Source organism: Cucurbita maxima, unplaced genomic scaffold, assembly GCF_002738345.1.
Source record: "Cucurbita maxima cultivar Rimu unplaced genomic scaffold, Cmax_1.0 Cma_Scf00016, whole genome shotgun sequence".
NCBI lineage: Eukaryota > Viridiplantae > Streptophyta > Magnoliopsida > Cucurbitales > Cucurbitaceae > Cucurbita > Cucurbita maxima.
This window is the reverse complement of record NW_019272032.1, coordinates 1815415-1830515: the sequence shown is the minus strand read 5'-3', so window position 1 is coordinate 1830515 and position 15101 is coordinate 1815415. Positions and strand designations below refer to the sequence as shown.

The window sequence follows — 15101 nt, the reverse complement described above, 5'->3', positions numbered from 1 at the left end:
CAACACAATTTAAAAAAAAAAGTAAATGATTTCAACAGACGTGATAAAATTATAGTAAAGATTAAGGAAGCGTTGTTTTATTATTTATTGTGGAAATTTTCAAAACCAGCCACCATTATTACACGATTCACAGCCGAGATTCAGCTCCACCAGCCATGTTCTGATCCAACCTCTTAGCCAACAGGAAAAGCAACACAGCCGCCAAAACAGTCAAAACAAACTTCCCCAACAATCCAGGAGCCACCTCCTTCAGCCGCCCAGCTCGACTGGTAATCTTGTCACCATTACAACTACTTCCTTCTCTTTCTCTACTGCTTTTGGCTTTCGCCTTTCCATTGGTGGCTGGGCTGCTCTTCTTCTCTGGATCCTCAGCTTGTTGCTGGCCATTTTTCTGCTGCTGCGGCGGTGGCGGTGGGTTGGGAGCTGCCGAGCGTGGCGGCTCCGACACGTCCTGTGGCTGCAATGGCTGACGGACATGGAGGATGCCGTCCTTGTACTTGGCTGTAATTTTAGAGGTGGTGCAGTTTGATGGGATTTCAAACTCCTTGTGGAAACGCTGCCATGTCTTGTTCCGGTAAGGCCGCTCGCCGGAGATTCTCAGCTTTCTTGTGGAGGATACCTGAACCCGAATTTGCTCTTTGCGGAAACCTGTAGTGCATAAGAGGATATATTAAGCTACTAGATTCTCAGTGAAAATGTTAATATGAGATCCTATATTAGTTGGAGAGATAAACGTAACATATAAGTTTTAAAACTGCGAGGCTAACAGCTACATGTAACGAGCTAAAGAGAACAATATCACCGTCAACCTCATGTTTTAAGAGTGTGAAAACCTCTTCTTAGCAAACACATTTTAAAACTGTGAGACTTACGATGATATGTAACGGGCCAAAGCGGACAATATCACTGTCGCCCTCATCGGTTTTAAAACGCGTTTGCTAGGGAGAGATTTCTACATCCTTATAAAGATCTCACATCGGTTGGAGAAGGGAACGATATATTCTTTACAAGGGTGTGAAAACCTCTTTTTGGCAGATATGTTTTAAAACCGTGAAGCTGACGGTAATACGTAACTGACCAAAGCGGACAATATCGCTGTCAGCTTCACGATTTTAAAACGCGTCTGCTAAATAGAGGTTTCTACACCCTTCTAAAGATCCCACATAAGTTGAAGATAGAAACGATTTATTCTTTATAAGGGTGTAGAAACTCTCTCAAACAGACTTGTTTTTAAAATCGAGGCTGATGGCAATATGCAAAGGGCAAAAGCAGACAATATCACCGTCAGCTCAGGGTTTTAAAACGCGTATGATGGAGAGAAGTTTCTATACCCTTACAAAAATCTCACATTTGTTGGATAGGGGAACATATGTATTCTTTATAAGGGTGTGGAAACCTCTCCTAAACGGACGCGTTTTAAAATCGTAAGGCAAATGACGATACGTAACGGGACAAAGCAGACAATATGACCATCAGCCTTATGATTTTAAAACGTATCTATCAGGGAGAGGTTTTCACACCCTTATAAAAAACGTTTTGTTTCCTTCTCTAACCAATATGAGAACTCACAGTTCACGAGTTACATTCTCAAACCCTAAATTAAGAACCAAATAGCTATCAAACCGAGCAATAAGTTCTCCATACGAGACAACCCATTATCGTTAAAGAAATGGACAAACCAGGAATGTGTAGGGAGAGAATGCTGCAGCCATCCTCTTCAGAAGCTTCAACCAGAGGTTCAAAATCTTCATAAGTGGGCTGGTTTTTAGGAGCCATTTGGTTCCAAATTGGATCAATGTGTTAGCTGAATGGAAGTGGAAGAAAGGGTTAGGGTTTAGTTTTGGCTTTATAGAGAGAGGAGGACGCAACGAGAGGTTGCTTATGAGCGTCAAAAAGGGCTTCAACATATTTCTTGCTGTGGGGGAAGCTCAAGGTTCTTTAGCTTCCTTGGTGTATATGCCTTCTTTTCTAATCTCAAGTAACATTCAATGGAATATAATAACCTAAGATGGGCATCTTTTTGTTTATTAATTCGCCATTAAGCTTTGAATCTTCCTTAAATTGTATATTTATAATTACAAACATTTCGTTTGATTCAAATGGTTCTCCAGTCAAATCGAGCTTAGCTGGGTGATAGCCGACGTGTTTTTAACTACGAGATCATATGTTTAAAATGAAGGCACGAACCTTTGGTCAATGCATCTAATATCTTGTTTGACATATATGTACGACTCAATTTAGGGTTATTTTTTGAGATTTGCTTCTAATCAAAGTTAACCCAGTGACAATTGACATGGTATTTTTTATTAAGAGGGAAGATGTTTGATTATTTCAACCCTAAATATTGTTGAACTAAAAAATCGACGCAAATCTAATGTCTGGGTTGACATACAGGTACGATCAAATTTTAGTTTAGAAATATGTAGGAACGAAGAATCGAGTCAAACCGAGCTTAGCTCGATAATAATTGACATTTATTCGATTAATATATAGGTTGACATATAAGTACGACACAATTTAGGTTTTTTTAGTTTATAAATATTTAGGAATGAAAATTATAGTCAAAATCGGGCTTAGTTTAGTGGCAATTGATATATATTTACGCTAAATCGAAGTCTAAAACTTTTTAACGTAAGATATTATTATTTTTATGGGTATTTTGTCCAATTTTCCTATCATATGAAATGTTTTTTTTTTTTTTTTTCATTGATTTTTGTTTTCTTAAATATTATTTAAAATGAAAAAAAATCAATTTTCAATAATAAGACAATATTAGTTCTGTGATCAATTAACCGGGTATCGAAATGTCTAATTTACCCATATTAAATTAACTCAACATATTCTTTAAGCCGCGAATATCTACTAAAAGCGGCGGAGGCAAAGGGTATGTTAGTCATTTGAGGTATCAAAACTCAAAATTATCAAAATTACTAAAAGGAGGTTATTTTTATATTAAATAAAGTAAAAAGGGCTATTTGTGAAAATAACTCGAAAAATTTGGAGGGAGGGAGGTCGCGCTTCACCCTCGAATCCAAACAGCTTGCAGTGGTTTGCTAATTTCTGCCATGGATTCTACTCACCAGCTTTCCTTCATTCCCATGAAGCAATTCTGAAATGATCAAATTTATGGCGGTATTTTAGCATTGAAGTAGAAACTATGGCGGTCGACACCAATTTGAATTTCCAATCTATGCTTGAGAGTTTGAAGGTGGAAGATCCTTGGCTTCCTCCTAGAACTTGGGAATCCATCCCTTCACAAACCCAACAATCTCAGCTCCCTTCTCGTGGTAGTAATGGCGTCTCTTCGTCTTCAGTCTCCGTAAGTTCTCTTGTTCCTGTTCTTTACATTTATCCCTCGTTTTTTAGAATTACAATCTGCTAGTTTGTTTCTCACTCTTATCGATTGTACTTTGTATTCTTAAGGTTCCGCATTGTCGTTCTGTTGGTATATCTGAATATTGTAGCATCCGAGGATCAAATTGCTTAAGGGTTGATCTTTGAAGAATAAGATATCCTCGGTTCTAAAACAATTGAAACGACGATTTTTTTGTTTCAGGAGGCAAGCTTGGTTAGATTGGCGATTAACGCACTGCAAGGGCTGGAGTCAGCACTTATCAGCGTGGAAAAGTTATCTGCTGCCTTTTGTTCTGATCCTTCCGACAGGACATTCCATCAAATCCCATCTCTATGGAATCGCATTTCAAGTACGCACGCTTTGGGAAAGATACTCAGGTCGATTGGCTGCGTTGGGTTTTTAGTTTTCCTTCTTCATAAATTCGTAGACCACTTTACTGAATTGGGTATGGATGAAGCGTTTAATCATAAGAGTTATCAACGGAAGGTCGAAAAATGCAAAAGTAACGATGGCAGTAATGTGAGAGGGAAAGAATGCTCCCGAAAGAGTCTTGTTAATCAGGCATTTGCAGTTGCACTGAGAAAGATTTTGGAAGGCTATACGTGTGCATTAGATTCGTTGCATGCCTCAGTAGGTTTGAGAAGAACGCCAAAAGAGTTTGATGCGTCTTTTCACGGATCATCAGTGGAAGGATGTCTTATGAGCGCGGTGCATTCTGACATAACATTATTAGAGGTGTACCTTCATACAAGGGAATTGAGAATTCAGATTGAAGTACTTGGAAACATATGTAACTTGCAAAATGTAGCTAATGGCTTCTCATCGTTACCATTTCAAGACCTCATTGATAAGGCGACCTCTGAATTTTGTAACTTTTATTGGGGAGGAGCATTGCTAACATATTTGTACACACAACTCCAGGTGCGGTAAACTGAAATATCTTCCTTGTCTGACTTGTAATGTGTTTTTCTCATTGAGTCCTAATAATTTGTTGTGCATGAATATTTCCTCTGGTACTAATTAAGTTACTTCAAGGTTAAGAATAATCTTTATATCAGGAGATAACTGAAAAGGGATTAAGAAAGAAAAGGTTATCCAGGCTTCTTGATTGTCTTATCCTTTCAGCTACTGGTGTCCCTTGTTCTCTGCACTTCCTATAGGGAAGAATCTTTTTGTTTTGGACAGGAGTGGTGAAAAATGATCAGATAATGGGAAATTGCTTCATTGGTTTGCTGGAGGAAGACTCTCAATGATCACATGGATGCTTAGACCTCCATGTTTACATGGTTGGGAGCCCATTCCCGGGGGCTCAGGCGCAGGGGATTTTCAAGAGAAAATGAATCCTTTAACAAAATCTGTAGTGTGAAGAGAACGACTGGGGTTGCAGTTGGGGGAGGTTGTTTGTGTAGTCTAAAATTGATAAGAGCCTTCCAAGATGAGTTTTTTTTCACTTGGTTGGTAGCTTCTGATAAGGTTAATATGAATGACTGTAATGAAGGGAATTGCTTGTCTTCTTGCATACTACTGTATTGTTTGTGTTTGCAGAATTTTGGTTGGTGGTCGTTATGAGTTATTGCCACATTGTCCTTTCTTATGCTTTGGTTTAAGCAAGTTTTCTTTTAGTTTTGGCAACCTTGGGTTTCTTGTGTTTGTTATTTAGGCAATGTAGATGAATCTTTTAGTGGTATCTGATTTTAATGAAATGGTGAAGGTGCTTCAATTTGTGCCTCAAATATTTGGAAGAACTGGGTTTCAGTGTTTCTCTATCTCTTGGGAATCCATTTGCAAAGTTAAGATATTTTTGGGACATTGCCACTCGTTTTCTGTTGATACCAACTTGGGGGCATGCATTAAATTTGTGGTCACTTAAGCTTCTTCATATACATATTTATGTCTATGCTTAGTTGGTATATGCATTTTCCTGTGATTGGATTTCTTACCTTATCCCTTATAATTTTGTTCTATAAACCTTCGTTGCCTCATATCAAAGAAGTAATTTGTTTATATTGTGTCATATCTTCTTATGACTCCTGTAATAAACATAACAACTTTCGCTACCCTTCTTAGGTTGCTGATCCTGCTCATTGCGCTGTACTCAAGTTTCTGTTCCTCCGCTCATGTGAACCATATTGTGCCTTTATTAGATCATGGATATACAAAGCCGAAGTTGTTGACCCTTATGCAGAGTTTGTTGTTGAATATGATGACATTAAAACTCCTAATCTCAATACTGCTGGAATCTCCAGTTTTCCACTAGCATGTACAAGGGTAGTTTTATTATTTGTTATTCTTTGTTAATTTGGAAGCAGTTAGCAGTTTTGTTTCCTCATCTATTGTGGTTTCCTTTATTTGAGTTTGACGTTCATTGTTCTGGATCATTCCCTGTAGGAGAGAGAAGGAGTCCCTGTTCCTTGTTTTATGAAGGAATTATTGCTTCCACTTCTCAGAGCTGGTCAGCAGCTTCAAGTACTAGTGAAATTACTTGAATTTGGTACTTCTGTTGCCACTGCAGAATGTACTTACGATGATTTTCTTCCTTGTTGGACTGGCTTTTCTAGTAATCATGTGTACTATGAATCTGTAATCTCTTTCAGCAAAGAAAATGTTGAGGCCAGGGTTTCTGCAAGGGACGTTTACTATGAAAGGATGCAGAAAAAACTTGATAATCTTCTGACAAAAATAGAGTTCAGATATGAGCAGGTAATCTGAATGCTGTAATATGCATCTTGGAGGATTAGTGAGTGGTGGGCAACAAGCATCATGATGTAAGGAGTGGTCTTCTGATTCCCCAGTTATTAAAAAAATTGTATAAATGACTAAATTTTGAGTTGAGGAAAGCATGGTTTTTGTTGGATCAGTTGGAGCCGCTAGGTAGTTCATGGTATAACTTAAGGGTTGTGTATTTATTTTCCTCATTTTCATGCCTTATTACCCTGAAAATTATTCATAAACCTCTTAACACGGTAGATTGTGGAACACGAGGTTAAACAAGCTTCAAAATATCTAACCTACATCAATTTCTTTGTTATACTTTCTACCAACATATCATATGTTTTGCTGCCCTACAATTTGTTCTGATTGTGTTTTTATATCAGTCTTGTGAATATCTTTCTTTAACAGATGGTTCCAGGTGATGCAGTATCTCTGATCTTTCCTCGTGTTGGAGGAGGAATAAGTGCACCTTTGTCAGTTAAATCAGGAAATAGCCTATTTGTTCCAGAAGTGGACAAGAGCTCAAAAATGTAATATCATATACTGTTGGTTCCTTCTAAGAGTGCGTGTGTCCATTGCATGGTATAGACGTACAAGTCCTTCCAAGTTGCATGTAGATTCTTTTCTGTTTTTTGTTTTTATTATTAATTTTTTTGATGTAGTGCATAGTGCCAAACTTTCATTGAGAACAAAATGAAAATGAAAGAAAACAAGAGGGATACAAAAAACAAACTTCTAACAAAAGGAGCTAAACCAGAACAAAAATAGGCTCCAATCAAGCAAAATGATATCTAAAGGGTTCATCTAGATGCTTTTGCTCCGACGTGCACACATGCAGAGCTTTTTGGCTCTAATTTTAGGGCTCTGTGGAGGCTGTCGCCTAATCATTTTTGTTCAGTGTTTCTCATTTTATTAATCTTTCAAGCTGTTGACTAATTTTTCCTCATTTTTAATTTATCAACTGTTTCCTATTTATCTGGTTCAGGTTAAAAGACAACACAGATCATGATGACTCTATTAGTTCATCAGATGCAGCTGATGTTGCAGTGGAAATGTATAATTCACCCATGGAGATGTATGATTCCTCCGGATGTAAATCTTCAAGTAGCTGTGAAGATGAAATTGAGTTTGATCAAAAGATTGATCCTCACAATAACATGGGCGTGCTAAAGGAAAATCATTTTTCTTCTTTAAGCTTCTCCAAGAATGATTTGAATATTAATTCTTTAAGGAAGGCTTCTGATTGTGAAGGACCATTTCATGTAGGAAGTGTTTTGGATGGGACTTCTACGAAGATAGATGATGTAAATTTTGTTGTGCAATCGCAAAACAATGCCTTAAATTCAAGTGATACATCTTTGTTCTTTGACTTGGCTAATTGGTCGTGGAATTCTGATGTCACCTGCACTGGTTATTCAGATATGCATTCCTTGGATTTTGATTTAAGCAAAACCAGAAGAAACTCTAGAGTCCATATTGGAGAATTATCTCTTTCTAGGAAGAGGATTGGTGATCCCAGTGGTGCAGAGGATGCCTCATTGAACAATCAACTTGATAATATTCCACGTGCTTCTAATTTGTTTTTTGCACAACGACAGAATCTTGATTACTCTAGCAAGTTTTTCAGTTTGAATCCAATGGTAACAAGAAATGTTTTCCTTCCTATGATGAGCAAGCCTGATCAGAGACATGCTAGTGCCTTGGGTCAATCTTTTCCTTTCTTTGATTTTTCTGTTGTAGAGGATCCGTGTAAGGTATGCCCAGAAAAGATACTGCCTAGTTCTGGAGCTGAATCATTATGTGGTGGGAACTCTCAAGCTCTTGCTTCCAAGAGTAAAAATAGTGATTCTAGTGAACAAGGATGTGGAGAGGATATTTTTGTGGACAATACTATATCTTACATTCACAAAGAAAATATTTCAACTAATGTTTCTGGTGGAAGGAGCTGGGAAACTATACTTTGTACAGCGAGCAAGAGAACTGTTGATAATAATGCTGAAGAGCAGAAGCTATCTTGTTCAGGATCGTTTGAGTTGCCACTCGATTACGTTATTCACAAATGCTTAGTGCAAGAAATAATCCTTCAGTATCCTTATGCAAATATGTTGGATGTCTATTTGGTTATATCTGGTACTTTATTGCATCTTCCTCATCTCTGTAACTTGTGTTTTACTTTTGTTGAGAATGCATTTGCAGTTTCTCCTAATATTTTGCCGGTTTTTTCTTATAAGCTGGAAAAGCAGACATTAGTATGGCTGTAGTTTCATTGCACGTTGCTTGTATCCTAATATTTTGTCTATATGTTCTACTGTTTGCTTCTAGAAAAATTTCCTTTTTCATTTACTCGTTGTTGTTTATTTCTCGAGGTCTATGTGAGTTGCAAAGCTTCTCTTAAACAATCCTTGATTTCTTCTGTCCTTGGCATCTGTTGTGCTAGATGCTTATTTCAAAGTTCAAAAGATTACACGTTAGTGCTTCATGTGGATAACCTTTTCTTGAGCCCTTCTTTCCTGCTCTTTGTTTTGTTCTTTCTTTTTGAATAGGTATAAGAGATGACATTGTGATGTCATATAATTTGTCTCACTTTTCTTCTTGTTATATGATTAAGCTAACTGCCCAAGGGTAGGTTAGTTGTCTATTGGCGTCTATCGAATGGTAACTGCCTTACTCCCCTGCCCTAGTGTAAAAAGAGATTCTTTATTTTTTAGCATTATTCATAAATAAATCCTACCTTGCCATCCCGAGCATAGCTCAACCAATCAAAACATTATATCGTCAATTAAAAGGTCAAATGTTCGAATTTTCATCTTCATGTGTTGAACTCAAAAAAAGAAAAACGTGAAATCCTTTCACACTTCAAGTTCACTTTCCAGCATCTTTATTGTGTCTCCTGGTCGAAAGACTCAAAAGGTTTCTATTTTTGATTTTACAAGATCATCTTGTATTTTGTAATTTTGGCCTTTAATGGGCTTAAAGTTCTTCACTTTGTAGGTCCTTTACATAAGTAATATCTCATTAACATTTTTTTTCGTTTCTCATAAGAGACAATTAAACAATCTCGTTAGCTGGCTCTTTGTACAACTTAAGGTCAGATTTTTCTCCCACTCGAATATACTTTTCCATCTTGAGCTTATTTAAGAAAAACCAATGATTGTCCAGGATTTTTATCCTTTAAGGTCAATTAGTGCTTGCTTCTTTCTACATGTTCTGATTGTGAGTGTTTTTACCTTGTTGTCTCACCATTGAGATGGATTTCTGAAAGGATCCATCCGAGAATGTTTGTCATAAAGGGTAATATTTATTCCTATACCTTTGCAAAAAGATATACATATGTCAGCAAGTTAACTATAAAGTTACTAGATGAAGGATTTGATTTGCAAGAGCATCTTCTAGCACTGCGGCGGTACCACTTTATGGAACTAGCAGACTGGGCAGATTCATTTATCACATCTTTGTGGAATCATGTAATATATACATGCCAAATTTTTTGAGTTTGTTATCTTTTCTGAACTGAAAGTGCTGATCAAGTTCTTTTTTGATTTGCTGCCACTCCTTGAAAGCACAGAAGTGGCGTGTCATAGAGGCAGATAGTAAGCTTCAAGATATTCAAGGTTATCTTGAATTGTCTGTTCAAAAGTCATCGTGTGAACATGACCGCAACAAGGATAGATTATTTGTCTACATCAAAGAACAGTGCACTCTGCCTCTTTCCAAAGGAACCATCGGTGTATTATTTACTCATTCAAATTATATCTTCCTTTTATGTCCGTTTCATAGTCCTCAAATTTAGTTAAACTCAATATCTGGGACTTGATGCTTTAAATTAATATTTGAATTATTTTTTATAATTTTCCCCTAATGGGTTCTTCTAAATGGCAGGTATTGATTCATTTGAGTTTCTAGGTTTGGGATATCATGTAGAGTGGCCTATCAATATCATTTTGACGCCTGCTGCATTGAAAATATATGCCGAGATTTTCAGCTTTCATGTTAAAGTGAAGCTTGCCGTTTTTTCTCTGACCAAAGTTTGGTCCTCATTGAAGGTCATGATATATCCTTTAATTCGATACGTTAAAGGGTTTGGTTCATTGAAACAACACAATTTAGTTTCAACATAATTGTTTGAAATAGCTGACAAACAAATATGCGTCAGAACCACGAAAGATTTTGGTTGCAACATAGGAGATATTAAACAACAAGCATCTTTGACCTTAATGCATACAGAGCGGGCAATTCTGGATGAGTGTAGAACAGATAAGGGGGAGAATGGCAATACTCGAAATTACATTTTGAACATGTTATAATTTTTATGAAAAAAATTGTTTATACTTTTAAATGCTATTTTCAATTTAACTAAATCAATTATTCTTCCTTAAGCTATTTTTCCTTCAACCTTTTAAATCGATATCTTAGGTGCATGCTCTTGTTCCTTCTTGTCTTACTGTGAACCCTTCTTTTTTATTACTAGATTGACTTGAACAAAGTTATATGAATGATTTTTTCCCCCTTTCTAGAACTCTTAGATGGAGAGAGCTGATGGTTTAACATTTCAACTGAAAGTCCAGTATTCAGCTTTTAATTCCATCAGCAGTGATGGAGATAAGAGGACGTTCCATTAGGGAATAATATTGGTTCAGCTGGCATGAATAGTCAGTTGAAGTTGAAACGTGTCTTAAAATTCTTTGAAGTATGAATGGAACTTATGCAATTTGCTTCAAACTTTGATTTACAGGACATGGGTATCTTGATCAGTCAGAATCGCCATTCCAAACCTATTAATCAGGAAATCCAGCATTTCAATGTTTTGGTGAAGACTAGGTACTCCTGATTTATTGCCTCAAATTTCTCTTTTTTTGTTTTGCTCATAATGTTGGCATTCTTTCACTCCATCCAGAAGCTGAATTTTTATTTTTATCTTTGTGGTTTCATATGTACCTCTGACTATTTTCTTCCTTCCATACTTCTGTGATCAGGCATGAAGTCAGCCATTTTGTATGTGTATTACAGCATTATGTGGAGTCTCAATTATCACATCTATCTTGGTGTAGATTTCTTCAATCTCTTCAACTTAAGGTATGAGTGGACATTTTATCCCTTGTATCAATGTCAGATATTATGTTGAGTATGACACTTTTTTCTTGCTTTTCAGGATTTGTAATTGAGTTGTTCGATGTACTTTTTTTTTTCTTTGAAGGGCATATCCTATTTTTTTGTGTACGATCAAAAGGGTGTCCCTCCCTTTTCATTTATTTGCAAGACTTCACGTGTTCTTTATCCATCTTCTGTCCAAATTTGTTTCTCGTGTTTATTCTTTACTTTAAGATAATTGAACACACACACACACATACACACACATATATATAGAGAGAGAATTAGAATGATGAGGACATGTTTGGAGTCTCTTGGGTGCTTGTTTAGGTGTTATTCCGAAAAATAACTCTTTGCTTTTGTTTTTGAAACCATGTCTAAATTTTTGGTTTGGTGGTTTATATAGATATAAGATCTATTATTTGTGGAGTGGTTGTCCTAGTAAATAATAAAATTAGAAAATACGTGCAAACATTGAAATATTGTTTCCAATTGACCATTTTTTGCTCTCAAATTTTTAATTATTCTGTAAAACAAATTGCTACATCTAAAAACTGTTTGAAACTTTTTTTAAATAAAAGTTCTAAACTGGTCTTAGCTACCTGAATTACGAATGATATTTTACTCGTCATTGTAATGGTTTATTACTTCAAACTGCCAAATTTCAACAATTACATTGAAGCATGATACTTTCTGTCGAGTGGCTTTGAGGTATTCCTCGACGTCAATTTAATTTTCTTTATATTAATTTCTCCATGTATTAAGACATCTTATATCTTGACTGTCCAATGCATCCCATACTAGAGTCTAGATATCGTTGCTTTTGATATAGAAAAATCTCGAGCACTTTTGACCAAGCAGTCTCCATCTCAACAATTAATACGGGAGAGATCTGTTGAAGTTGTTATCAGTGTTTTTATTTATCATTCATGACCATAGAGTGGAGACTGATTATTTTCCTTGTTTGATGCATTCAAACACACTGGTTTTTTCTGTCTGATTATGCTTCTGTTTTATGCAGGCAAAAGATATGATGGATCTTGAGTCGATGCATATGGCTTATTTAACTGATGCATTTCACACGTAAGATTCTATTTCAAAGTTTGAAATATCTTGGGGAACTAGAAGATTATTTTTGAATGCTCGACTCTGTTTTTTTGGTAAGAAATAACTGTATATTTTTTTTGCCAAAAGAAGAAACATGTTTGGTTGGAAAAATGTAGGAATTTGAAAGAGGGGAGGATAAGAGTTGAAATCCAAGTTCTAGACAACAAAGGTTACAAAATATTTCCCCAGTTGTACAAAATCAAATTAAGTCTAGATTTGTAAAAAGAAAAAAGAAATTGTTTGTTGAAACCTGAAAAGTTGGGATGAAAGGGAAACCATGCACCATTTTGAAAAAATTCTTCCATCAATGATCTTGAACACCCTATGTTATAATCCAACAAAAGCTACACTAGAGTACCGTCGATAATGTTTAGCCACATCACTTTTGCCATTCCTTCATTGCCATCGAAATGGTTACCCATTGAATAAATAATAAGAGCTGTCTCAGCCCCTTCCCTCTAGACTTTTCTTTTTTTGCCTTTCAATTGTTTTTCACCAAATAAATAAATAACTGCTACTTGAAATATAAGAGGATCAAATAAGATCTTTTTGGAAAACTCAAAGGACTAAAAAATTAATTGGTCCAAAATAACAGTATAGACGGGCTTGTTGGACATGTGTCTTAGGTGTTTCTGACTTTGTTCAAGTGATTTAGAGGTGTGTTCGTCATTCAACTTGACCCTCGCACCTTTGAGCAACGTATGTGCTTCCTAGGTTGCCTTTACTAAAGAAGTGATTTAAAAAAATATTCATTCATTTTTCAAGCATAGAATTTCAGTCAAATTAGTTGTAGAACTGAGTTCCTAACATTTCTTATATATAACCTTACAGATGTTTCTTATCTGAAGAAACACTATCTGTGGCTGGTATCATTAATCAAATCTTGCAATGTGCACTGGATCTCCGATGTTGTTTTACTGGTGACATGTGGAATACTCAAGTTGATAATGCAGCTTCTTCGAGGAGACTTTCTGAGATCAACAAGTCTCTGGTAAGCTGCGTACTTGATTTTTCTTGTTAAAAAGTAGAAATTCCTTACGATCATAGAAGTGTTAGGAGTTCTATTTTTTTTACCTTGGAAGGGACATTTGAACTCATACTTTAGTTCTAGGCGAATGTCCAAAATATCGTAGCATGCTCATAGACAAAGCAGTGTAGTCTCAGATGGCAAGCCATTTATTAAAATATGCTATCAAGAGAAGTTACCTTCCCCTTGCATCGCATGTTATTTGGAATCCATTTCCTTCGTACTCATGAATGGGGAACTTGTCCTCCAGTGCGGGGTACTTGATTTTCTCCTTGTGTTCAGCATGATATGATACCTGTTTTAGACTGTCTTGTTCATTACATTTATTTTATAATTTAGGAATGCTGAAGCCTAAATGTCTTATAAAAACTGTCCCTTTAGGGATATCCAATAAATGTCTTACAAAAACTGCTTTGCCAGACATGCTCTAGTTGATAGAAATTGACATATACAATGTTATCCAGTGTCTGTTCGCAGGTTGAAAATATATAATACCTTTTCTAGTTATTTTATTCTTTAAAAAAAGAACAAAGAAAAAAAAAAAAAAAACTGATAAGGAGGCTAAATTTTGCGTCAACATACAGGTACTTGCCGTAAAGAAGAAATTTGACAAAAACATGAAAGAATTGCACCTGCTTTATCGGAAGTCACCTAAGCTCGGAGAGTATGGGTTATCTCAATTATGGGAATATCTCAATTACAACGATCATTACTCTGATACTGGTAATGAAATGAATTACTATGTTTTCTCCGTCCTATGATTGATTTCAAACCATAAGAGAGATAAGGGGAATCGTCCTAATGTTTGTGAAATTGAATTAGTTAGGTCGAGGCAAGGTAGCTTCTATGATGCTTGAATGCTTGTTATTCGAACCATGTTGCATTCAAGGTTTCTTAGTGAAGATGCTATGTTAGCCCCTTTACAGTGGACAGTTCTTGTAATTAGAGTAGTTATGTCATTGCTATGGTAGTTCTTATTGATGAGTGAAGTGTGCAGAAGATGGATGGCTTACCCTTGGTTTGTGTTATAGAAAATTTGTCTCTCCTGCCATCTTGTGCTCTCTGAAAACAAAACTGATGTGTACTACTTAAGACAGTCTCACTGAATTTCTTTGGTGGGGTAGTTTGGTGCGGGTCGGGTTCTTAGCCCGAGCTGGAACTGAACCATAAAGAAGTTTTGTAGCAAACCAAGCTGCTTTAGGGATCTAAGAAACACATCAGATTTCAAAATTTTCCTCCAGAGATATTCTAAGAAACTGCCACAAATGCGTTAATCAATTAGGATAGGTGCTACATTCAGATCAGATCCTAGACATAGGCGGTAGAGAGGATGTAGAGAGGTCCCATCTAATGATTTAGAAATCTTCCTAGGAAGATTGAACTTGAATGGTAGTAATGAAATATCAAAGTTGCTAACATCGGACCACATTGCATCAATAGGATCCAATAATCCATTGGGTGTATATTTAGAAATGCACTAACCTAAGCGATTTCGATCACCTATGACCATTGCTTTGGGGAACTTATATAACCAGTGAATGCATAATTCATTGGATAGCTTTATCAAGTTAGATCCTCGTGACGAGCTGAAACTCAATTAAGTTTGTTCATCCCTGTCAAACGTCAAAACATAGCATGAAATTGTCTTAGAGTTATTGGGCAAACTTCAAGTCTCTTGCCCATTTTTCGTCCAAGAGCAGCAGTAGCAGCATCAAGCCTCGCTCGAGCTTAATTCACCGAGATTGCAACAAGTTCAAGTCTCAATATACATTCTTTTTTGGTGTAAAGTTGATGAATGGAACTTCCAATTCA

At 36.3% G+C, this 15101-nt stretch overlaps 2 protein-coding genes and 1 long non-coding RNA gene across 5 annotated transcripts; 2 read left to right on the top strand and 1 right to left on the bottom strand.

Moving 5' to 3' along the window:
- Positions 1-49: 49 nt before the first annotated feature.
- On the bottom strand, positions 50-1829 carry LOC111490909. Its single transcript, XM_023139565.1, has 2 exons — positions 1680-1829; positions 50-648 (listed from the first exon to the last, which is right to left on the bottom strand). The coding sequence occupies exons 1-2, from the start codon at positions 1774-1776 to the stop codon at positions 128-130; spliced, it is 618 nt and encodes a 205-aa protein (XP_022995333.1). The 5' UTR covers positions 1777-1829; the 3' UTR covers positions 50-127.
- A 233-nt stretch (positions 1830-2062) lies between these two features.
- On the top strand, positions 2063-2642 carry LOC111490912. Its single transcript, XR_002719641.1, has 2 exons — positions 2063-2225; positions 2312-2642. It is a non-coding gene; the product is annotated as an uncharacterized LOC111490912 (long non-coding RNA).
- Positions 2643-2997: 355 nt separating this feature from the next.
- Positions 2998-14337, top strand: LOC111490907. 3 transcript variants are annotated; one of them, XM_023139560.1, is made up of 14 exons: positions 2998-3319; positions 3557-4276; positions 5423-5623; positions 5744-6055; positions 6476-6597; positions 7053-8153; positions 9390-9531; positions 9633-9792; positions 9947-10110; positions 10800-10885; positions 11041-11140; positions 12177-12238; positions 13094-13253; positions 13874-14337. In XM_023139560.1, exons 1-14 carry the CDS (start codon positions 3158-3160, stop codon positions 14048-14050), a joined length of 3669 nt encoding a protein of 1222 aa, XP_022995328.1. In that variant the 5' UTR covers positions 2998-3157; the 3' UTR covers positions 14051-14337. The 3 variants fall into 3 exon arrangements, with proteins under 3 accessions (XP_022995328.1, XP_022995329.1, XP_022995330.1); XM_023139561.1 differs by lacking the exons at positions 10800-10885; positions 11041-11140; positions 12177-12238; positions 13094-13253; positions 13874-14337 and adding an exon at positions 10199-10784 and having other exon boundaries at positions 9947-10150; XM_023139562.1 differs by lacking the exons at positions 10800-10885; positions 11041-11140; positions 12177-12238; positions 13094-13253; positions 13874-14337 and having other exon boundaries at positions 9633-9794; positions 9947-10102.
- The last annotated feature ends 764 nt before the right edge of the window (positions 14338-15101 follow it).